The following is a 25,549-nucleotide window of genomic DNA, read 5'->3' as shown; positions in this document are numbered from 1 at the left end:
ACTCTAGTATGAGTCTTTTGGGTGATTTTTGAAATTTTCATTTGTTTATTTACATATGTGTGCATTTCTGTGTGCGTGTGAACATGTGCATGTGCATGCATGTCAGAAAACAATTGGCAGTAGTTGGTTCTTGCCTTCCACCATTGGGTTCTGGGGCTCAAACTCAGGTTGTTAGGCCTTTAACTCATCTCACCTGCCCCCTTTTAGATTGCTGAAGATGTGGGCTGAGGATGGGTGAGAATGGGTTTGTCACACACCGAATGAGGAATAGACTAGTCATTGGGAACAGAGGTATTTTTTTCAGAAGTTCATCCAATGGAAGTGTGGGCACTGGGGGAAGTCAGTTGGTGATGAATGAGGGGAAACGAAGTTCGACTTCTGCATTCAGTGGTTAAGAGAGAGAGAATAAGTCAGTCACACAAATCAGCATTTATTTCCTGGGGCCCAAGTATCACTTCTCTTGGTAGAAAGGGCAAAGAATTGGTCAGTTAGTTTTGAGCCAAAACCCTTCCCTAAAACTGGATCTTGAGGCTCCACAAGGGAACTTAGAGCTGCATAGATCATCAGAACTGAGCTTAAAACCGCTTTAAAAACAAAAAAGAAAATGTGATTGTCAGCTCCCTCCCTCTCTGCTGAAAAAAAGTTGTTTTCAAAAAAATTTAAAAGTGTTTTTAAAAAAGGGCAAGGAAGAACTTTCCAACTGAGAAGGCTGTTTGAAAGAACCACTGGGAGAGTACTGGGACTCAGTCCCAGTCCAGGTGGGGGCTACTCACCTGGTAGGCAGGGCCTGGCTCAAGCCCCACCCAGCTAAATAAATAACATACCTAGGTGACAGTGTCTTCAAAGTGTACCTGGGCACAGTGGGTGGCAGAAAGGTGGAGCCTGTGAGTGTGGCAGAGGGCTTTCCCGGAGGAGGGGCCACAGAGGCTTCTGGGAGGCCTCTCAGGTAGGCCTGGGTGGCTTGGGACATGGGCTCAGAAGAGGCTGCTGGGCTAGTGCCAGGGCTCTGGTTCTGGGAGGAGCCAGTAGGTCTCTCGTCCAGCCTCTGGGACCAAGGTCAGACTCAAGATGAGGTGCTCCCATCACTGCTCTCAGGCTGGTTGCTGGCCTTCTTGTCTGTGGGACTTCCTTCCGCCTGTCCTTCTGGGGAGGAAGAGGAGGAGTGAGCACAGAGGAGTCTGGAAAGACCAGCCAAACTGACCGTGAGCAGGCCAGGGGCTGGATTAGGGGTAGTGGTGACCAAGACCAGTGAGATGCTTGCTCACGCCTCACTCCCATGGAAAGGCAGGCAGGGCAGATTATGGACAGGCATAAACAAGAGGTGAAGGGCTGCTGAGGTCACTGTATTTATGCAGTTCCAAGGGGACAGGGTGTGAATATGGAGTCCCCAGTGGGAAGTAGGTGCTTGGCAAATGGGTGTTTTCTTAGAAAACAGCACTGGATACAACCAGACCAGCTCAGGAGAGCCCACCATGGCCTGGACATCCCGGGTTCCTGGGTGAAGTTACATAGATAGGTGGCCTGATCTAACATGTTACTGGCAGCATCCAGCTAGCCAGAAACCTAGGCTGGTTTGGGATGAGGGTGAGCATCAGGTTCAGAGAGCGGCCTGCCCTATGGGGTGGGGTGTGAGCGGGGTCTTCTCAGTCCCAGCTTCTCTCAAAACCCATGGAAGGTGGGACCAGCAGTTCTACCATCGCCACTTGACAGCAGTACCGGAAGAGCAGAGCCGCCAGTGTGTGCCCAGCCCTCAACCCTCCCAGCCTCAATACCTGAGAGGCAAGACACCCCATAGGGCCTGGCTGTGGGCAAAGCGCCACCATCTGGCCTCCATCTTTATGCTAGTACTGAGCTCTGGGTCTGCCCACTGCAGGTATTTCATCATATAATCCCCACAGCAACCTGGAAGTGTGGTTAGGGTCATGTACACATGAGGAAAAGAGGCTCAGAGCAAGCTGATATGCCTGTGTCAAGGGGTGGAGAAAGCCTGCTTGTTGCCCAGCCTAACTTCTTCCACTCAGCAGCATTCTCTGGCATTTAGAGAGGCTGGATGGCAGGTCAGTCTCCTATGTCCCCCAGGCACTTGGGGTAGTAAATAGGGTGGCAGAACTTGGCATTGTGGCTCAAGTATGTGCTGACCTGGGCCCAGCCCCTGACCTGTAAAGCAGGATGCTGATACCTCTGCCCACTGAGGTGTAGACCACAGGTCACCTGGCACGTGGGAATGATTAGGCACACAATCATGTGACTGCCATGGCAGGGATGAAATAACCTAGAGAGACACTGTATCTCTCACTTTGGCCACCAGACTATTGAAACAAAGGGCCAAGACACTTGAATGCCCCCAGGAGGCTCATGCTGAGACAAGAGGTGGCCTAAAGCCTGGCCAGCCAGAGGAGAAACTTTTCTCCCGAAAGAGATTTGCAACTTGTCAGATCACCTTGCAGAAGAATGGAGCCTAAGCAATGAAGGGTCACTGATGGGCCTGACCACACCCTGACCAAGCCCATGTAGATGTGCACAACTCTGACCCTCAACTTAAACCTCCACCTCATGGCAGACCTGGAAGACTGATGGGGTGGGGTGGGTCACTGGATCTTTTGGTTCCTTTTCCCAATGTGGACACAGAAAATAAATCCCCTTTTCTGCTTTTCACTATTAAGCTGCTCTTTTATTTGGCTTATTGAGGACAAGTGGCAGAACCTGGCTTTCGGGGGAGGGGCACAGGCTGTGACCTAAGTCCGGTAACAATCCCATTTCCTCTGTGCTAGCCTCAGCTCTCCCTTGGCTGGAGAGAAGGTCTTTTCCCACCAGCACCTTGGAACTCCCTAGGAACCAGCTCTAGGGAGGAGAAAATACGTTGCCTGGAAAGGGGGCAGTGCATCCCACTTTCCGTGCCTGGCCTGTGGCTTCTCTTGTTATTAGGCAAAGTAAAGCAACATCTATGCTCCTGGTGTAAAAAGACACCAGGGGCAAAGATTGTGCCCAGCATGCTGGGGAATGCTGACACATCCAGGCAGGCCACGGGCTTGGAGAGGCTGGCAGCCAGAACGTCAGGAGAGGTACCTCAGAGCCTCAGGAGAGGCTCTGTCTTCTGCTTCAGTGCATCTGCTGGACTGAGCCTGGCTCAGACCAACCTGGGGACACTGCTTATTTAAGGCCTTCCAGAAGGCTTCTCAGCTGGTCACCTTGCCTGAACTCTACCAAACACGCTCCAATTTCTGGCAGTGAGCACTGTCCTGTCCTCATGTCTCCTTAGACATCAGTCACCTTGCAAGCAAGCATCATGCACTGGGAGGCTCCACTACCATTAGGGTTCTGAGTCAGGGCAAACAGCATTAGAAGGGCCTGCATGAGGGGACCAGTAGTTACAATGGCTGAGGAGGAGGTGGGTGGGCACCAAACAAGGCTTATTAGAGCTGAGGACGACACAGAAGCCTGAGGCAGGCCCTAGCAGTGTGCTGGTATGCCAGCTGGATATACTGCTTATTTTCCTGGGCAGTGAGCAGTCACTGAGTGGGTACCTGTCATGTGCCAAACACTGCCAGTCACAGAGGGCATGAGACCCCTGTGCTGGAACAGCTGTCTAGAGGGGTGCTGTGCTTAGAGGGCCATGGAAGCAGCAGGAGAAAGGGGTACCCTCTGCTTGAGAGGGGCTGAGCCAGAGAAGGCCTCAAACAAAAGGCACCTCCAAAATGAGAGGCAGATGGGGACCAGCGAGTTGGCAATGAAGCCCATTAGGGCTTTGGAGAGCCTGCATAACTTTACTCCAGCTGGAAGAAAGGGCAGGAAGGGAGGAATGAGAGTTGAGGCTGCAGAGGGATCAGAGTGAGCACCATGGAGGCGTCAGCTGAGTAAGAAGTAGAGGCCAGCACAAGGGCGGCCAGCGCCCTCCAACAGGTCTGGGTAAGGTTCTAAGCGCAGTGGGCAAGGTGCTCTCTCCAGGCATAGAGACTATCATACCAACTATGGTAATTTGCTAGGTGACCCTAGCAAGTCACTCAACCTCTCTGGGCCTCAGTTGATCTATCCCATAAGAGGTTGGGTCACTGTCCTCAAAGTCATCTCTGTTCTGTCCTCCTGGGTCACTTCTGGGCAGCATGGACCAAGAATACTGGACTGAGGCTAACTGGATAAAGACAAGGTTGTGGTTCTGCAAGGACTGCTCCTGGTCTAACAGCAGGAAGCCACTGGGTGCTGTAAGAAGTGGCAAACATGGCCCTGGGGTGCCATGCAGCAGGGAGGCTTCCCAAAAAAGGGTCTGTCTGAGCCAAGCAGGGTCCTCTGGGGGTGGGGGTGGGGCAGAGAGAGAGAAGTGGGGAGCAGGATTCCAAGCAATACTGGGTGGTTCCTCTCAAATTCTTCATTAGACCATTCAGCCTGGTCATCAGCCACCTGCCACATGCAGGCACAATAGAGGCCCGTCTCTCCCAGAACTCCCAGAGCTGAATCAAACAAATGAGACCTTGTCTAAGAGCGACATGACCAGGGCAGCCTGTTAGCTCTCAGAGGAGGCCTCGGAGCATCTGCTAAGCAGGGTCCGAGAGTTAGGGAACAGTGAGCAGCCCTAGCACCACTGAGAGAAGTTCTAAGCAGAGGCCACACTGAAGTAAAAGACTTTGACAAGGGAGCTCTGCACCTTGACTGAGAAGCAAAGATACATGTGTGCAGGAAGGCAGGGGGTAACGTGGCATGGGCAGGACCTAAAGCCAAGCAGGGCACCAGCTGGGCACAACTGCTGGGGAGCAATGAAGAGCGGCTTGGCTCTAACATGGCATCAGGCAGTTTAGGGAAGGATGCTGTTCAAGGAGGGCAGGGGTGCCAGTGGGCATAAGGACAGGGACCACCAATGAGTAGCTGGAGGGCAGATGGTGGCTGTGGGGGTGGAAAGATGCAGGACTGAGATGCTGGCACTCTCCACCCTAGAAATTGGCTAGATTCTGCCACTGACCAAGAGACAGGCCTAATTTATAAGCTACTAACTCTCTGAGGAAGTGTGGGCAGCATAGGACTTAAGAGGCCAGCTGGAGCTGGCAGACACCCCCCTCTGCCCACCAGTATGCTGGGGACACGGGCTCTGACCTGCGCCCTCAAGTGCCAGCTCGCCCATGTCTCCAGCCAGCTTCCGCACACTCACGGCCTCTGAGTCACCCTGGATGTCAGGGACTGCATTCCGACGGCCTGTCCGGTCACAGGAGATAAAGTCTGAGTAGGAGGACTCAACCTCCATCATGCCTGTCGCATCGCTCCTCAGGCCTGTGGGAACAGGGACGGGAGGGCAAAAATGAGGCACCAATGTGACAAAATGGCAGTTGCTGCCTCTTTCACTGAGGATAGAGTAGAAAGCACAGAAAAAAAGTCACTGTGGGCCAGGCGTGGTGGCACATACCTTTAATCCCAGCACTCGGGAGGCAGAGGCAGGCAGATCTCTGTGAGTTCCAGGCCAGCCTGGTCTACCTAGAGAGTTCCAGACCATCTGGGGCTACAGCTCAAAAAGACCAAAAAGAAAAAAAAAAGTCACTGTGAGTCCCCTGCTGGACAACCACAATCTTAAAGAAGATGTGTTCAGATCAGGGAGAGAGCTCAGCAAGTAAAGGCACTTGCTGCCAAACCTGATGACCTGCGTTCAATCCCCAGAACCTACATGATGGAAGGAAAACACTGATTCCCCCAAGTTGTCCTCTCCACATGTTTGCCATGGCATGTGAGTGTACGTACACACACACACACACACACACACACACACACTAAATAAATAAATAAATAAATAAATAAATAAATAAATAAATAAATGTAAGAAACTAAGAGAAAACACTCATTCAGTCTTTATTCAAAGCAAAGTTATCAGCATTTCCATGTGTACCATACCCCGTGCCAGGCACCAGCTAGGGGCTACAGGTGCAGCAATGAACAAGCCAGCACTGTCACCATCCTCACAGAGTTTACAATCCACTGAAGGTGGCATCAAACTACCATGTGCTAGGTTGTGACCACATGTTCAGGGCTTCAAGGGAGTATGCAGGGAGCTAGAGTGATGGCCAGATCTGACCAAGGCTGGTACTCAGGAAGCAACATATCAATCAAGATCCAAGAATGACAGTGAGGAGAAGCTGGGCATGATGGCTCACATCTGTGATCTCAGCACTCAAGGCTGAGGCAAGAGGATTGCTTTGAGTTTGAGTTTGATACCAACCTGAGCTATGCAGTTACATAGCAAATTCTGGGCTATAAAATGAGACTCTGTCTCAAAAGAAATAAATTTTTTTAAGAACAAGGGGGAGGGAAAGAGCATTACAGGAAAAGGAACAACACGGGTGAAGGATCTGATGAAAGATGGGATAGATTGGAAGAGTAAAAAGCACCTGCAGCTGGGTGTGGTGGTACACACCGTGGGCCGGGAATGGTGGTACACGCCTTTAATCCCAGCACTTGGGAGGCAGAGACAGGTGGATCTCTGTGAGAAAGCCTGGTCTACATAGCAAGTTCCAGGCCAGCTGGGGCTACAGGGAGACCTTGTCTCAAAACAACAAAATGTCTGCAAGAGGGGATAGTGATGCTGCAGGCACTGCAAATGGTGGACAGAGCCAGATCACCTCCTGAAGGACTTTAAGACCAGGTCATGAACAACCAGCTGTGTCTTTTCAAAGACAGTTCAGATGTCTAGATAGAACAGAGCCTAGATGGGAGGAGGCTCCTAGGGAGGTCAGGAGTAAGAAGGCAGCAGGAAGCAAGGAGATAACGTGAACAAACCAGCTGGACTGAGTGTCTGGCTGACAAGTGAATTTTGTTTTCTGAAATGAGCCAGGAGGTGGACACAGGTGTGGCTGCCGAAATGGAGAGCAACAGGAGGAGCATCTGGGAACAGAAAGGTGGAAAGCAAGCGCTCTGGTTAACTGGCCTGGCTGGCTTCTAGTTTCCCATGAGCCCTCCAATGACAGATGTAGGACACATGGAAGAGGCTGTATTATTCTTGCAGAGAACCTGAGTGTGGTTTCCAGCACCCATGTAACCTTGTAACTTCAGCTCCAGGGTATCTGATGCTTCTGGCCTCCTTAGGCACTTGCACATATGTACATATACCCACATATACACATATTAAAAATAATAAATCTTCCAAAAAATAAAAATAAACTAGGAATCATCTCAGGTGTCGACAACACAGTCTAGAGAGAAAAGAGAACTATGGAGATAAAATAGAGACAAAATAATTATTTGGGGGTGGGCTAGAGATGGCTTAGCAGTTAAGAGTGGGTATTGCTCTTGCAGAGGACCAGAGTTTGGTTCCCAGTCCCCACACTGGGCCACTCACAACCACCTGTAACTCCAGTTCCAGGGGATTCTGGCCTCTGTGGGCATCTGCCATCATGTGCACATATCCACACACAAACATGCACACATACACATAATTAAAGATAAACCTTAAAAATATTTAGGGATCACATTACACATGTTTTACAGCCTACTCATTGGAACTTTCAAGACCCCTCTTCTGGGCCTGTTTCCCCACCAGTAAAATGAAGGTGGAAGCAAAATTCTGAGTAAGGCAATCCTCCTTGCATCCAGAAGATGGCGCACCCCGCCTATCTTTCTTAGCTGCTTTTCCAGCTCTGCCTCAGCTGATGGAATTCCTTCCTCAGGCCTGTTTCAGTGACAGCCACTGTTATCTATACTTATAGATTCCATCAATGCCAGTGGAGCAGTGCAGAGTATACTTGTGTTTACATCCATCACTTCCTCAGTGGCCCCACCCATTAAGCCATGTGTGCAACTTTATAACCCTGACTTGGAAAGATTCAGTCAGATCCATCTGGCTCCTAGACTTGGACTTTTCCTCCACATGACACTAGCTGCCCATGGGAAGGGTCAGACCCTGGGCAGGCCACACCATCTACCACAGCCTGTTCTCTTCCTCCAGTTAGAACATTAGTTCCATGAAAATAGGGATTTGTGAGATTTTCGCTCTAGCAGACTGAAAGGCTTAATCTCAGCAGCTGAGCCAACACACCCTGATGCTCCCTCCAAGATGCTCCACTCAGCACCTGCTAATGAGAGGAGCTCTGTAAATACTACCTGGATTACATTTCTTCTCATCCCTCTGCCCACTCATCCTTTCCCTTCTAACCAGTCTATGGGGATGACAGTGACTGAGGACTGCAGGGCCAGGCTCTGCCCACTCCCACCCCCACCCTCACCCCCAATTCCCACCCTCACCCTCACCCCCACCCCACTCCCAGTGCTGCACTGCTGTTCTTGTCTACCTTTGTATCTGACACCATGAGATGGTGTTACCTACTCAGCCGAAATGCCAGCCTTGCCATGAGCAGACTCCCTGGGGTTCTGACCTTGCCCTTGCTGTCTGACCTTATGATCTGTCCAGGCAGAAAGCTGATGCTGCCAGCACAGAGAAAGAACTCTGTTAAGCCCAAACCCAGTCCTGGAAAACATCCATCCCCATTCCTCAGGGAGCAACAACCATTCCAAACACAGGTCTGGGGAGCATTCCTATTTAACACACAAGTACCCAAGTTCATTTTTCTTCACCCTGTGGTGGTATAGGGCGACAATTCCAGATACTAGGGAGGCTGTGGCAGAATGCTCTCAGCTCCAGGCCAGCCTGGGCTACATAGCAAGATCCTGTCTCAACAAACAAAAAGATATGGGGAAATGTTCATCAATACTATTAAGTGAAATAAAATCATATATATTAATATTTAAATTATGAATGATTTAAAAATATTTTGTTTTCTCTACCTTTTCTGAGACAGTCTCATGTAGCCCAGGCTGGCTTGAACTCACTATGTAGCCTAGGCTTGCCTTAAACTCCTGATCCTCCTGCCTCTACTTCCCAACTGCTGACTATAGGAATGCATCACTGTATTTGGCTTACTTTCTCAATTTTCTATAGTGAAATCACGCTGTTTTGAAATTATTATTACGATGATGATGATGATGATGATGATGTTAGTGCTGGTGAGGAGACGTGGGGCATTCTGCATACTAAGCAAGTGTTCTACCACTGAACTGCACCCCCAGACCATAAATTATTTAGGCTTTGGATTATGAGTGCATGTAGAATAAAACTCAAAATGTAGAAACAGATGCAAGCTGCGTCTCTTCACCCAATCCCAGATACCCTCCCCAAGCAAGAAATGTCTTGGGTCTTTCCAGAGACAGTCTGTGTGATATACAAAATTTTCTTCTGCTCTGCCTTTTCTCTATGAAAAAAAGGTAAACAAAATTTTCTTTACTTTCTTTAAAAATTTTTAATTTTATTATTATTTTTTTTTATTTTATGTGTATGTGTGTTCTGCCAGCATGTAAATGCACCCATGTCATCCAAGCCTGAGGAGGCCAGAGAAGATGGATCCTCTAGAACTGGAGTTACTGATGTTAGCTGCAATGAGGATGGTAGGAACTGAATACTGGTCCTTTGCAAGAGCAGCCAATGCTCTTAACTGCTGAGCTATCTCTTCATCCTATTTTATTTGTGTGTGTGTGTGTGTGTGTGTGTGTGTGTGTGTGTGTACACAGGTGTCACAGTATACATGTGGAGATCAGAGTACAACTTTGGAAGTCAGTTTTCTTCCACTATGGGTTCTAGGGACTGAACTCAAATAGTTAGGCTTGTTCAGCAAGCCCTTTTGCCCACTAGGCCATCTTACTGACCCTCTTCTTTTTTAGATATGGCCTCGTGTTTTGGACCAGGCTGGGCTATAACTTACTATGTAGCCCAGGCTGGCCTTGAGCTCACAGCAATCCTCCTGCGTCGGCTTCCCAGATGCTAGGATTATAGCCCTGAGCTATCGTGTCTGGCCAAAACTTTACTTTTCATCTTGCTTTCTTTCATTCCAAGGATATGTGTTAGAAACAATTCCAAATACTCTGAAACCACTGTAACCGTGATTCTATCAAAATACTAAAAACAAACTCAACGTTTCCATGGCCCTCCACTGTCTTCAGCAGCGCACAATCTGCTCTCACTGTTGTGACGGATTCAGTGACCTCACTACCCATGGACTTGGAGCTCGTTTCCATAAAAGCAGAACTGCCACATCAATTTTTTTTTTCTGTAGTAAGTTCTGCCAAATTTTCCTCCAGAGGTTGTTTTGAATTCCTGTTTCAATCCATTTTGTGCTGTTAAAATAGTTCCTAAGACCAGAAGTATCCTCATCCCTAGCGCTTCACACAAGCACAGAATATATATGGGGTGACGTTTTTATGATCGTTAGTTTCCTTTTTTTTTTATAAGCTCCCTCCCATGAAGGTAAGGTGCAGTCTTTGTTTCCTGATGCACACAGAAGGCTGGTCCAGTGTCTGCAGGCAGTAGGCACTTCATACTTACTGAATAAACAGTCAACTATTAAAAGCCTGAGTCCTACTTCTGAGCTGCCAGGCTAAGTTGCCCTCAGCATGCTAACTTCCATTTTAGAAAGGAGGAAACAAGCTGGGGAGTGAAGCAACTTCCTTCCCACCTCTCAGAACGTTCCTTCCTGCTTTTCCAGGCCAGCACCTGAACTAGGGTACTGCCAGTGTTGGCCCTCCCTCCCTTCCCAGCTTCCTCTCGTCTCTCTATCTCATGACCTCACCCCCCACCTGCTCACTGCTGTCTCTCATGCCGAGATACAGACATCTAGGTGAACCCAACAGGATACTCAGGAGTTCTCTCACTTTCTCCTGAGCAAGGAGCCACCTCCACGAATCAGCTGCCCAACTCAAAGCTTTATGCTCAAGCCTCCCCTCAGCTTCCTCTCTTAGGGGTTTGCCCTGTGCCACAAGTTCAACCACCCAGGTCTCCTAACTCTGCATTTCCTTTGCACAGGCTGGTCTCCCCCAGCATGCTGATCTATTTCCTGCTTTTCCCTCCAGCTCAGCCTCAGGTCCTCCATCCTCTGCTTGCATGAAGGACATTCAGAAAAGCAGTCAGGCTCATGACCACACCAGGCTCAGAAACTTGCAATGATTAAAAAGAATGAAGCAAGCTGAGGCTGGAGAGATGGCTCAGCCTGTAAGAGCACTGGCTCTTGCAGAGGACCGGGGTTCAATTCTCAACACCCACATGGCGCTTAACAACTGTCCATAACTCCAGTTCCAGGAGACTCAGACATGACACAGGTACACATACATATATGTAGGCAATACACTCATACACACAAGATAAAAATAAAAAAATTTTTTTAAAAAGCTTAAAACAGAATCTAATTGACAGGGGCTCCAGAGGCCATCTGGAAAAGACTCTCATTAGATGGAGAAACTGATGTTCAAAAAGGAGAGTGCTAGCTGGGTATGGTGGTACAGGCCTTTAATCCCAAGTGGAAATCTGTGAGTTTGAGGCCAGTTTTATTTAAATGGCAAATTCCAGGCCAGTCAGGGTTATACAGTGAGACCCTATCTGAGAGAGAGAGAGAGAGAGAGAGAGAGAGAGAGACAGAGACAGAGACAGAGACAGACAGAGACAGAGAGAGAGAAAACCTTGGCCAAGGTTCTAGAATCTAGAGGTCCAGTACTCTGTCCCATGCCAGCTATGCAGCCATTACAGACACTAGAGGCTAGTGGCATGCTGTGGTAGAAGGCACCTAGTGCACTTGTCCGGCCAGTTTCCCTACTTACTAGCTGGGACACTGTATACCTCCCTTTACCTCAGCACCTTGGGAATAACAGTAACACCGTAAATTGATGGGACTGAAGAATCAATGAGACTGCAGGCTTACAGAGCTGGTAAGTTACATGATATGTAAGAGATACATAATTAATAAAACATTAGTGTCAGCAAACCTTTCCTTCTGACATTTCACTCAGCTCCTTTTACTGTTTAACCGTGCTGTAGAAAACCAAAATGCACACCTCCTTCTCTTGTGCTTTCACTGCTGGGTGGAATGTAAGTTTACCAGTGGGCAACCTTGGCTGCCATGTGTACCTGGAAGACCTAGCTCACAGGTGGACTTAAATCTGTGATGAACTATATTCTAGATTCCAGGGTAGATGGGCAGCTCTAAGTCACAACAGTGGTAAAGGTCAGGCTCTCCCCTCATACAAGAAGCAAACCTCCAGTCCCTCCTCTCCCAGGTTCCTTTGCCCCACCTGAATAACAACAGCTGAAAGGTGATCTTGAAGTCTCTTCCTGACATTTCATTGTCTACTGAGTACCATCAACATGCCAGGCACTCTTCCAGGGGTGAGGTACGCAATGGAGACAAGACATCTCCAATCTGATACAAGAAAAGTTAAGTGAGTAAATTAATCTACTGTGGCAGATTATGACACATGTTATGGAAGGTTCTCAGCTGTGCAGATGGTTCAATTAAAGGTGGTAAGGTCAGAAAACTGGCTTTGGGCTAAAATTATCAAGAAAAGGTGGAAAGTGCCAGGCATGGAGGTAATGTCTACAATGCCAGCACCTGGGAAGGAGAAGCAGGAAGACTGGTAGCCAAAAGTTCAAGGCCAGCCTGGTCTACACAGTGAGTTCCAGGATATATAGGGAGACCCTGTCTCGATGATAACGACAATGACGACAATAGTAATAATAAGGTGGCTAGAGAGTAATCCGGGCAGAGCCATCAGCCAATCAATAGCTTCTATTTCAGGCTGTGCTCCATGGAATGCTAAAGATCAACTCTCTCTCCTTTACCCATGGAGTTCTGGGGCCTTTATGGGGTATCTGTCTGACCTTGAATGCCCAGGCTGGAAGGGAGAAGTCATTATACTCTGGGGCCCAGGGGTCACAGGCTGAAGTTTGCAGGTCCTTTGCTGGGCAAATCTCCCTTAGGCCATGATTACTCCCCGCAGCTCTGAAGAGGCTCTGGGCTGTGCTGAGCTCCAGTCTGCGGCTTAGAATCCTCATTGCTCAGGCAGATTCCATCACAACTCCAAATTGCTGTCCAAATATATTTGAAAGGTCATTTCCTGCCTTTATTTTTTCTTTTAAAAAAATTAGATATTTTGGGGCTGGAGAGGTGGCTTAGTGGTTAAGAGCACTGACTGCTCTTGCAGAGGACCCAGGTTCAATTCCCAGCACCCACATGGAAGCTACAAACCATCCTTAACTCCAGTTCCAGGGGAATCCGAAGCCCTCTTCTGACCTCCACAGCATTGCATGACATGGGTGCACTCACATACATGGAGGCAATGCACTCATACACATAAAATAATAAATAAAATATTTTTTTTAATTAGATATTTTGTAGAAATAAAAAAAGCAAGCAAATTTCCGCAGAGGACAGAGCACAAGGATATGACTTGGTCTTGTGGGAGGTTTCTCAGGGTGGGCAAAATTACTGTAGAGTCTGCTTCTCTGAGGGCAGAAAGGGCTGTGGACACCTGATGGGTATGCCAGGGTCCACTTAACTGGCAGTCCCCATCATCTCTGTGAACAGACGTCAGAACAAGATGGCACCTGGGCAGCAGAAATGGCAGGACCAAGAGAGCACATTCTAAGAGCTCGCAGAGGGCATGGATGCTGGTACAGCCACATGCAGCCTGTTCGGGCTGGCACTAAAGTGCTCTCTAGTGCTCTAGGGCACATGTAGTACAGGGCACCAGAGAGCTAGCCACCCATGCAAAAAGGGGCCCTGGTCAAGGCTTTGATAGTAAGCAGAGAGCAGGATCCTGGCCTTTGTACCTGGAAGGCCCAGCTCTCCATGGCCAGGGTGCAGCTGTGGGAGGTGGCGAGCTGTGTGGAAAGGGTAGGGTGCTGGAGCCAGACAAGGTGACTTCTGCAATACTAGGTGGTACAGGCACCCTTCTGTTCTCTCCTCATCTTCCTCCTGCTGGGGCCTGGATGTTAGAGTCCTAGTCTCTGCATGTTCCCTGGGGAGGAGCATTTCAAATCTCTTCCCTTAAATACTATATGTTGATGACCCCTAAAGAGCCCCAAACTCTCCTAGGACTTGTGAATCTGCCCACTTTGTGTGTCACTTGGCTACCTCATCAGCACAGCAAACCTCACATGTCAAGCCACCAGCATGCTCCCTTCCAGCCTTGCCCAGCTCACAGGCTGCTGGTGTTGGAAGCCTGGAGCCACTTTTGATCCTCTTCCTATTCCCATACCTACAGTCTGTCACCAGGTCCCATCATTTGTGCTTGCAAAGCAGCTTCAATGTGCCCTACTGTCTCCCCTAAGTGCCATGCAGAGGCCCTCAGTGCAGTCCTGCTTCCCTCTCATCCCCAAGACTGGTTCCCACACAGCCCCCAGAGTGAGGGTCTCTGAACAGAAACTAGGCTGTGTGATTCCTCTGCTCTATTCAGCCTTGGCAAAACCCAAACCCCTTACATCAAGCCTGAGGCCCCACACTGAGCCAGCCCCGCCTTCCTCCTCAGCCTTTTGTCATTCCGTTTCTTTGTGGCTCCTTTTGCTGTCCACACTGCCCCTTTGATTTCCCAGACCTAATTCAGTTCCTGAGCTCTCCAGGCCTTTATGACTCTCTCCTCTGCCTGCAGCACTCCCTGCCACTCTCCTCTCCCAAGTCTTCTATGGCATCCTAGCCTTGGGTTTAAAGGTTCCTGCTCTGGGGCCTGCAGGGCTCAGAGCCACCAGGGTTCTGCTCCCCACTATGAAAGTCAAGAAGACCTGGGCTCAGGTGCCTAGAGACTACTGTGGTAGACACAGGACAGCCAGGGCTTCAGAAACTAATGTCTGCTCCCAGAGTGGCCCCTCATGGAACTGGGCAACTCATCTGACCATGGGGGCAATTGTGAAACAGGTCCTAACAACTGCCTTGAATGTGGCTTTGGAGATTCTCAAAGTCCACTGTTAACAGAGGCCTTCAATGAGGCCAGGCTATGGTAGGCATCTAGCTGTGCTAGGTGTTCTCTTCAATTTTACACCAAGTCTAAGACAAAGAAAGGGTCGTCACTGCTGTTTCACAGAGGAGACAGCTGGCCTCTCTGAAGAGGTCAGTAGCTTGCCCACGGTTATATGGCAGATGTGGAGCTGGATGGAGTCCGTATTCAGGAAAAAAGTGGGGAAGTGACTTAGGGTGGGGCCTGGCTTCTAGTATGACTTTTTTTTTTAAAAAAAGCATCCACTTTCTTTCTGCCTTTTTTTCCTCCCAGGCACCCGGATCCCCTAGTCCCTAGCCTCAAAACAAGGCATTTCAGAAACCAAGGCAAGAAAGCATCTCATGAAAACATCCTGCTATGCCTGCCAAGACAAATACCCAGGTGTCTTTAACTTTGTTGAAACGAACTTGTGTGCTGATTTTCTCTTTGTGTTTCTTGTTTTTTGAGTCAGAATCACCATGTATTGATGCTGGCCTCAAACTTGTGAATCTCTTACATCAGCCTCTTGAGTGCTAAGACTGCAGTCCCACAGCACACCTAGCCCTCTGTTAGATTTTGAGCTGGAGATAAAATTCTTCAATCTTTACAGTGATGTTGAGTCTATGAATTTTGCTTCCAAATTCTTCACAGCAATAGTAAAAATAATTATTTTGTTTGATGTACCACTTTTAAAACTCTCACTCTTGGGGCTGGAAAGATGGCTCAGCGGTTAAGAACACTGTTCTTATAGAAGACCTGGGTTTGATTCCCAGCACCCACATGCCAGCTAACAACTGTCTGTAACGCCAATTCCAGGGGATCCGACAGCCTCTTCTGTCCTCCTCTGGCATTGCACTTACCTACATGTAGGCATAACACTCATACACATAAAATATAAATAATAAATATTTTTAAAAACCCAAACCCTCTCACCCTCAGTAGCTCTGCCCTGTGGGCAGGGCAGTGTCATTACTTCTTGTAGGGCTGGGGGCTGGAATCTGTCAGTCTGTGCTTCTACAGAGGCCTCTGTAATGAAGTAGAAAACAGTACAGCTGGATTCTGCTTGGGGCCAGGCATGCTGTGTTTCCCCAGGCCTCTTGCGGTCTGTGCCTCATCTAAGCTTACTAGAGGCTCAGATACAAAGCAAGGTTCCCAGAGAGGGGCAGAATGCCTCTACCATGAAGGGAGGGACAGGAAGGGAAACTGAGGTCACTTCCAGGCAGGCCTGCCAAAGATCCCAGGCTGGGCTGAGCTCCAGTTCTGCTGGTGCCAGGAAGGTGCCCCCAGGCAAGGTTCTTCCCTTCCATCTTTAAGCCTCTCAAGTACTAATGAAGGGAAAACCAGCCATCAGTCTCTGTGAGAGTTCTACACCATGTCTACAAATTCTCCAACACTGCCTATCAAGAGTGGTGTCTTAAGGGCTGGGAATGGAACTCAGTGACGGACCACTTGCCTAGCATGCACACAGTTCGAGGTTCAATTGTCAGCACCATCAGGGAAAAAACAGGAGGGAACATAGAGAGTCTAACATGAATGATAGACTGAGTCATGAGACGGTCTTAGTAACTAACGGCTCTTCTTCCTCTTCCACCTTCTCTTCTTCCTCTCCCAATTCTTCCTCTTCATTTGGGGGTTGCTGAGGGTCAAACCCAGGGTCTTGCACATACTAGAAAGTACTCTACCACTGCGTAATAGCCCAGCCTCTAACTTCTAACAAATAAAATGAAGCAGGAGCTAACAGTGTCTGATCTCTAGGGTGTAGTTAGGACTCCTAGCTTCCAACTGGCTCTCTCATGGGACACCTACCTTTAGAGTTTGGGCTACACAGGAAGTCAGAAGCTGCTATGCCACAAGGAACCCAAATTAGCTCCAGGAAGTGACCATATGAGGAAGCCTAAACTGCATGGAGGGAGATGCAGCTGGCCAGCACTGGCTATGCAGGCCCCTTACTGATCCAAACTCTAGCTACTATCTAACCACAACTGCATGAGAGATAGAAGGATCACTTAACTAACCTGTCCCCAACTCCTGACCTACAGAAACCTTGAGAGAAAACGAATTACTGCACTGTTTGCACCACTAAGTACCCAGGCAATGTGTTATACAACAGTGGAGGACTAGAGCAATCTTGAGTCACTTCCAGCTCAGGCTTCCTCTCCAGGTCCTCTAGAGTTCTATCAGTCATCCCAAAATACATGGGAAGAATGAAAAAAGAAAAGATATCATCTCTACAGTATTAATTCATTCATCAAAAAAAGTTTTACTGATCACTCAGAGTATATCATCAGATTTATGACTGGATGTTATGGACAAAAACAGCAGGACACAACCATGGCCCTGAGGAAACTTGTGGTCTAGTGGAGACTGATTTAAAAAATCCCTAACTTCAGGGCTGGAGAGATGGCTCAGCTGTTAAGAGCACTGGCTGCTCTTGTAGAGGACCCAGGTTTCAGTTCCCAGCACCCACAGAGCAGCCAACAACTGTCTGTACGTAACTCCAGTTCCAGGGGATCCAATGTCCTCTTCTGACCTTCGTGGGCATTGCATGATACAGGAGCACTTGCATGCATACAGGCAATATACTCATACCCTTAAAATAAAAATAATAAATAAAATATTTTTTTTTAATCCCTAACTTTGAGCGAGGTGTGGTGGTGCATGGCTTTAATCCCAGTATTCGGAAGGCAGAGGCAGGCAGGTCTCTGAGAGTTCATGGCCAGCCTGGTCTACATAGTGAGTTCCAGGCCAGCTGGGGCTACAAGGAGACCCTGTCTCAAAAAAAGACCAAAAAAAAAAAAAAAAAAAAAAAAAAAAAAAAAAAAAAAAAAAAGAAAAAAAGAAAAAAGAAAAATCCCTAACTTTGAACTAGGTGTGGTGGCACATGCTTTTATTCCCAGCACTTGGGAGGCAGAAGCAGGCAGATCTCTGGAAGACTGAGGCCAGCCTAGTCTCCATAGCAAGTTCCAGGCCAGTTGTGGCTACAGGGAGACCCTGTCTCAAAAACAGCAAAAAGATTTCCTAACTTCACAAGTGTAGGATTACTGGAATCCCTGGGTGTGCTTTCAGTCTTTTCCCCAGTGAGTCTGTTAGTCCAACAACACTCTCCTAAAACTCAGAAGAGCAGTATTTGTAAGGCAGGGACTGTTGTTACTTGTACGAAGTTGAGGTGTCACCTGTATCTTTGGCTCACATTAACACAGCTCACACTAGACTCCTGAAGCCTTGGTTCAGTATTGGCTATCCAACCTGAACTACAGGAACGGAGAGTGTTTGGGGGCTTCCAGTCAACAGAAATAGCAACTCATCAGAAATAAGGATATGAGTGAGTGCATGAAAAAGCCAACTAACCAAGCAGCAGAGGAGAACTTAAGGATGGCCGCACTCTCAGCCAGTGGGGAACCCTCCGAGGACTCAGGGTGCCGCTCAGTGGTAGAGTGCTCACCTAGGACACATGAAATCCTGGGGTACTGAAACAAAACATCAAAGTCTAGCTCCTGAGGAAATAAACAATAGCAATGATAGTTACACATACGAGGTGCACATACTATGCTTAAACACGGGGACAAACGCTTTCTACATGCCACCTCACTGAAGTTGCACAGCAGCTCTGTGGAACTGATCCCTTTTCATTGTAGGATGGACTACAGTCTACATTCAAACCAGGCTCTTAGCCTTCTTCCTTCGTCCGCACTTGTACTGATCTATTCAGCTGACCTGCTATTCTGCTCTAGCGTTGAGAATTTCAGAATGGTCCTTTTATCTCTCAGTCACTCTTGACATTACTAATTAGGGAAGCAGGTATTGTTTTCAGCAATGATTTTGAAACCACTCTAAAAAAATTTTTTAAGACAGGATCTTGCTATAAAACCCCAGGTAGCATGGAACTTGTTATGTAAACTAAGCTGGCCTCCAATTCAGAATCCTCCTCCCTCAGCCTCCTGAGTGCTGGGATTACAGGCATGTATCACCATGCCTGTAATCAGAGGTCCTGGATTATTCAATACTTGAAGTGCAGAGTTCAAAGAGATGTGGATCACCCAAGGGTCTCCTACCTGTAAGTGCCTGAATCGGGTCTTGAACTCCACATCCTCACTCCTGATGTAGTTAGTGCACAGTCTTTAGGGCTTTGCCCTGCAGTAGATGGCACTGCCTTTGCCATCTATACTGAAGGGCTGTCCTGTCACCAAACTCTGCCCCTATGGTTTCTCTCAGTTCAAATGGCCGTCTCCATCAAGGTGAAATACAGCCACTGTGGAGTTATGGAAGGCAATCTCCAGAGTGACTCACTGGGCACCTGGCATCCTACAAGTGCTTCCTAGAGGGGAAGGAACTGACAAGTCTAGAGAAGTATGGGTCTGCGACCACTGAGCAGTTCAGAGGAGCCTCAGTTATATGTACCCTGGTGCCTGGCAGGATCCTCTGATTGAATTTCAAGAAGCATTAAGTAGGTGACTCCACAGCGTCCATCACATCAATAGAACCCACACTAGGGATTCAGGTGACAGAAAGAAGATCTTGTGTTGGTTCTGAAGCCAAAGGAGAAAGGCAACACCATGGGGCCCCATGAAACCATCATCATACAGACGCTCACTGAGGAGAGCCAACCTGACAGGAGACATTGATAAGTAAAAATTAAGCCAAGAAAAACCTGCCTTCTGGAGGCTGGAGAGATAGTTCAACGGTTAAGAGTGCTTGCTGTAGAATCATAAGGACTGGAGTTTGGGTCCCAGCACCCACTAACAAGCTGGGCACCCCACACATGCCTGTAACCCCAGTTCTGATGGGAACAAAGATAGAAGGATTGCTGGGGCTTGTTAGCTTCCCAGCCTAGCTAAAAAACCCAGGTTCATAGAGAGATCCTGCCTCAAAGGAAGAGGATACCCAGTGCCCTTTTCTGGCCTGTATGGCACACACATGCATACACACACACACACACACACACACACACACACACACACACACACAAACACACACATTCATGCACACACATAAATCTTTAAAATATTTTATTTATTTATTTATTTATTTTTGGTCTTTTTGAGACAGGGTCTCCCTGTAGCCCCAGCTGACCTGGAACTCACTATGTGGACCAGGCTGGCCTTGAACTCGCAGGGATCCACCTGCCTCTGCCTCACAAGTGCTGGGATCAAAGGCGTGTGCCACCACGCCCAGCTTATTTATTTTTACTTTATGTGCATACTTGTATGAGTGTTGTCTGCATGTGTGTAAGTGCACCCATGCCATGCACTGCCAAAGGAGGTCAGAAGAAGGCATCAGATTCCTTGGAACTGGAGCTATGAACGGTTGTTAGCCACCATGTGGTGCTGGTACTTGAACCCATGTCTTCTGCAAGAGTAGTGAGTGCTCTTAACCATTGAGCCATCTCTCTAGTCCCATAAACAAATCTTAAAAAAAAAGAAAACTGCCTCTTGCGTACGTCAACCCCAAAGTGAAGCAGATAGAGACCTGCTCATACCTTCTTAGCTAATAAAGCCATTATAAAGTACATGCGAATCAGACTTCATTTGTCTACTCAATCCCTGGGGAAGGACACACCCCTCAGCCCCAGGATTTTCACGATTACTCTTTAAGTGTCAAAGCCTCATTTGGAGACACAGAGTAGATTAGTGGCTGCCTAGGTCTGGGAAGGAAGCAGGAGGGTGGTGGCAAAAGGATGCAGGGTTTCTTTGTGGGTAATGACGTGACCCACAATTGCTTGTGGCAAAGGATGACCAACTCTAAATATACTGAAGGCCACTGGCTTGTACCCTTTAAGTGAGTGAACTGTGTGGTATGTAAATTCATAGAGCCGTAAAAAGAAAAACACCTCATTCTATTATAACAGAGAAAACCCTTCTCACATCGACACTAGTGCACTAATGCATTATCCCCTAATGGTTTCCTTAACGGTTTCAGATCACTCCTCTGAGTGAGGTTCCTCATACCACAGTGCTCTCAGTATTGCAGTATACGGGCTGCACGTCCAATCCAAAACCAGCTCCATATTTTCTGCTTCACTTTTCCTAAAAATGCCCCTTACTTCATCCTGAAGCTGGAAGGTAAGCTGGTGTGCTTGTGTCACACACCTCAGTAATCTCTGGCAACTTAACTCAAGCTCCCCACACTATGCTCCAGTTTCTCCACATGTAAAGTAATAGCACCAACTGTCCCAGGGCATTATGAAGATTAAACAAGATGGCATGCAAAACACACTTAATGGCGTCCATGGCAGTGGAAGCCAGACTGAATTGTAGCACTCTGCACAATTCTTGCTGTTCTTGATGTCACTGCTCAAACAGTCCTTCTTTGGACTCAAACCAGAAAACCTACACAGTGTTCTGAGTAGTAGGTGACAAGGGCTAGGTGGTACACTGCCTGATGAGACTCTGGGACATTCCACAGACAGCTGCGAGCTGTAGGAATATTAGGTCATCCATCTCAATCTACCCTCAGCAGAAGCACCATGACCCCCGCTCCTGCGAGTCCAGGTGACCCATGGCACATGGGTTATCTCTAGACAATGGTTCTCAAACTCCAAAGGTCACAGACACATCTGACAATTTAAGGAATGCTGTGGACACTTTACCCAGGAAGCGGGTATACATGTGGAAGTATCAAGCTGTGCCCATGATTATAGGTGCTCTGAAACCTTAAGGCTTCCCCACAAAGCCCTGGTTAAAAGCACAGCAGTCTCAAAGTACAGATGGCTCTGGTTGTCATTCCTCCCAAAATAGCTGGAGCAGAGGCTTGCCCCCTAAACTGGCCTTGGGTAGAATAACAGTCCTGGGAACTGACAGCTGCATCCTAGTCACTGCAAACATCTACATCCAGGGGATTCCCAGAGGTCCCGAGTCAGAACAGGACACAGGCCTGGTGACCTGGGAAGTTGCTAGCAGGCAAAGCCTATTGGCCTTGCTCATGAGTAGCTGGAGAATTCTGTCCTCATGGCAGCTTCTCACAAGATACCCTGGCTCTGCAAACAGAGAAGAATCTTAGCAGAGAGGCTAGAGGCAGGGAAGGGCTGAAAATACCCCCAAATCCTGGAACTACCAGAAAACAGAAAAAAATGGCCATAGATTCTGGCCCAAATACAAAGAGGTGGGAGGGGGTGAACTATGGATGAGAAGCTGAGTCTTACATCCCATTAAGTAGTACATGATACTGAGTGAGCAAACTGCCGAATGCTTCTAAGCTGAGGTTTCTTCATCTGTAAAACAGAGGTACCTACAATCCACACTCTGAGGGGTGTTGGGAGAGTATAGAAAAAAGGTACGTTTGTAAGTCCTTTCCTTCTACGACCCTGGAGAAGTAAGGAATGGAGGAAGAAGAGGGTGGGAGTTGAAAGTTCACTCTACGTAAGAAGAAATCAAATCCTGGCTCTATGACATAGTTGAAATTCCTAACATCTTCAAACCTATGTATTTATTTCTGTACTAAAGGTATAAACCATATTCTTCAGGATGACATAAGAGCTCAACAGTGCTGCATGATGGCTTCCATTGGACTAGACAAACTTCTAAATTTTCTGGCTTTATATGTCACCGAAATGATAACCACAATCAAGTTAATTACATATCCATTACCTCACCTCTCTTTACGTGATAAGACTTGAGATCTACTCTCTTAGCCACTTTCAAGCACCTAGCACATTATTATCAACTGTAGTTATCCTGTACAGTAGATTTATTATCACTAGAATTTACTCATAAGTGCAAGTTTGCACCCTTTCAACAATACCTTCTCGTTCCCCAACCCTTCCACCCAGGTAACTGCCTTTCCACTTTATTTCTACGCCAGACTTCTTTAGACTCTGTGTATAAATGAAATTGTACAGTATTTCTTTCTCTCTGCCTGGCTTGTTCTCCTCAGGATAACGTCCTCCACGTACATCTCTTGTTACAAATGGCAGGCTTTCCTTCATGTCCATCCTGTATAATAATATTTTCTTTTTCTATTCATTTGTCAGTGGACACTCAGTTGTTTTCACATCCTGTCTACTATGAGTAACACTGCAGTGAGCACTGTGGTACAAACATCGATTTTAAGACTATTTCCTTCAGCTAAATATGCAGAAGTAAGATTCTAGACCATATGGCATTTCTACTATTAATTTATGGTAGTGTTTTTATTTTTGAAACAGAGCTCACTATTTAGCATAGGCCGGCCTCAAACTCACAGCAATCACCCTGCCTCAGCCTCCTGTGTGCTGGGATTATGAGTGTGGATCACCTCACCTGGCTTTTTAGTTTTCTGAAGAACCTCAACAGTTTTCTATAATAACTGTACTAGTTTACATCCCCATCAACAACAGATAAGGGTTTCCTCTCTATTTTCTCCTGAACCTTTTGACAAGAGCGATTCTAATACGGGTGAAGTGATAGAATTGTAGCTTTAATTGCATTTCCTGATGACTAGAGATAGTGAGCATCTTTTCATATGGTTGTTAGCATTTTTATGTCACCCTTGAAAAACTATGATTTGGTTATTACATGCCTGTGATCTCAGTGTGCAGGCGGTGGAGGCAGGAGTGTGACTTTGAGGTCAGCTTAGGCTACCTGAAAGCCTATCTCTAAGAAGTCAAAAAATTAAAATAAAAATAGAAGGCCAGGTGTGGTGGGAGGCACAGGCCTTTAATACCAGCACTCAGGAGACTGAGGCAGGTGGATCTCTGTGAGTTCAAGGCCAGCCTGGATACATAGCGAGTTCCAGGCCATCTGGGGCTACAGAAAGACCCTAACTCAAAAAAACAAAACAAAAAAATGAATTCAAGGCCATCCTCATACATAAACAGTTTGAGGCCAACCTGGACACACTCTCTAGATCTAGATGAGATAGATATAGATAGATAGATAGATAGATAGATAGATAGATAGATAGATAGATAGATAGATAGATGATAGATAGATAGATATAAAAGATGCTATCTTTAAGAAATAACTAGCTGGGGGTGCTGGCGTGGGCATGCTGGCAGAGGCCTGTGGATCTCTGTGAGTTCAAGGTCAGCCTGGTCTACATAGTGAGTTCTAGGCCAGCTGGGATACAGGGAGACCCTGCCTCAAAAAAAACAAAACAAACAAGAATAATTAATTAACCAACAACAACCAAAACACCAAAACAAAAACCCTCAAGAACCATATAAGTCCTTTGCTCTTTTTTGGGGGGGGGGTCTTTTTGAAACAGGGTCTCCCCTGTAGCCCCAGCTGGCCTGGAACTCACTATGTAGATGAGGCTGGCCTTGAACTCACAGAGATACGCCTGCCTCTGCCTCCCAAGTGCTGGGACTACAGGCATGCATCACCACACCCAGCCCTTTCCTCATTTTTCAAATGGAATTACTTGAGGGTTTTTTTTTCCCCGTTACTAAATCATAATAGAGTTCCTTATGTATTTTGGGTTTAAATCTCTAGTGTGTATGTAACTTCTCTTGTTCTGTGGGTTGCCTTTCTCTTTGCCCATTATTCCTCTGCTGTGTAGAATCTTATCTTGACACAGTCCCACTTCATTGGCTTTGTGGTCTGTGCTTTTGGTGTCACTCCAAAAAGTCATTACCAAGACCAACACCACAGAGCTTTTCTCCTGTTGTTTTCTAAGAATTGTACAGCTCCAGGTCTCTCTCTCCATGTGTGTGTGTGAGCGCACACACGCGTGTGTGTGTTATGCATGTGAGTATGTAGGTTTGCGGGCCTGTGCATGCTCATGTAGAGATCAGAGAAGGATGTCAGGTGTCTTCCTCTGTCACTCTCTGCCTCATTGCCTTGAGTCAGGGTTGTTCACTAAATTGAAAGCTTGACATTTCCATTAGGCCGGCTGGCCAGTGAGCTTTCAGAATATGCTTATCTCTGGTTCCCAATACTTGGGTTGCAGGCACACACACCATGGGCATACACAGCCATGAGCTCAGTTTTTATGTGGGTTCTTGGGGGTTGAACTCAGGCCCTCATGCTTGCAGAACAAATGTTCTTACCCACTGAACCATCTCCCCAATTCCCAAGTCTTACATTTAAATATTTTTAGCCATTTTTAGTTGATTTTTATGTATGGTATTAAGATGAAGACCCAATTCTCCCCGCAACCCCAACATAGTTATCTCACTTCCTCACTTATTTAAGAGACTGGCTCTTTCTCCATTGCAGATTCTTGACACTTTTGTCAAAGATTAGTTACATTACATGTGTGAATTTATTTCTGGACTTTCTATTCCAGAGCACTGGTGTCATGGTTGGCTTCAGTTGTCAACTTGGAAGAGGCTGACACACCTGAGAAGAGGGAACCTCAACTGGGAAATTTCCTCTATTGGACTGGCCCATGGGCATGCCCGGGAGGCATTTTCTGGATTGTTGAGTGATGTGGGAGGGCCCAGTCAACTGTGGGTGGTGCCTCTCCTGGGCAGGTGGTCCTGGGTTTTATAAGAAAGAAGGCTAAAAACAGGCCAGAGGAGCAAGTCAGTAAGCAGCGTTTCTCCATGATCTCTGCTTTAGTTCCTGCCTCCAGGTTCCTGTCCTGGCTTTCCTCAGAGATGAACTGTGATAGGGACATGTAAGCCTTTCTGCCCCAAGTTCATTTTTGTCAGTGTTTTACCACTGCAACAGAAACCAGACTAGGCCAACTGGTCTATCTATATGTCTGTTTTATGCTAATGCCACACTATTTTAATTACTAGTTTTGTAATATAATTTAAAAATCAGGTGGTGTGATGCCACCAGCTTTGCTCTTCTTGCTGAGACTGCCTTAGCAATTCAGGGTCTTTTATGAATCCATGTAAGTTTTAGCATTCCCCCCGCCCCGCCCAGCCCAA

General features: G+C 47.3%; 1 protein-coding gene across 4 annotated transcripts in view; it reads right to left on the bottom strand.

Annotated features, from left to right (window-relative positions):
* Positions 1-414: 414 nt before the first annotated feature.
* Pkig (cAMP-dependent protein kinase inhibitor gamma) overlaps positions 415-25,549 on the bottom strand; it is an 83,641-nt gene continuing 58,506 nt past the window's right edge. For 3 of the 4 annotated variants that reach the window (XM_008851015.3, XM_008851013.3, XM_008851017.3), the window contains exons 3-4: positions 5,083-5,256; positions 415-1,143 (exon numbers count right to left, since the gene is read on the bottom strand). In XM_008851015.3, coding sequence (XP_008849237.1) covers positions 1,064-1,143; positions 5,083-5,233 — 231 coding nt within the window. In that variant the 5' untranslated portion in view covers positions 5,234-5,256 and the 3' untranslated portion in view covers positions 415-1,063. The remainder of the gene's footprint in view (positions 1,144-5,082; positions 5,257-25,549) is intronic. The other variant, XM_017802697.2, reaches the window with a different exon arrangement.

This window comes from Nannospalax galili, unplaced genomic scaffold (genome assembly GCF_000622305.1).
Source record: "Nannospalax galili isolate Female #2095 unplaced genomic scaffold, S.galili_v1.0 scaffold205, whole genome shotgun sequence".
Lineage (NCBI taxonomy): Eukaryota > Metazoa > Chordata > Mammalia > Rodentia > Spalacidae > Nannospalax > Nannospalax galili.
Note: the sequence above shows the minus strand (reverse complement) of the source record. Positions and strands in the feature narration are given on the sequence as shown.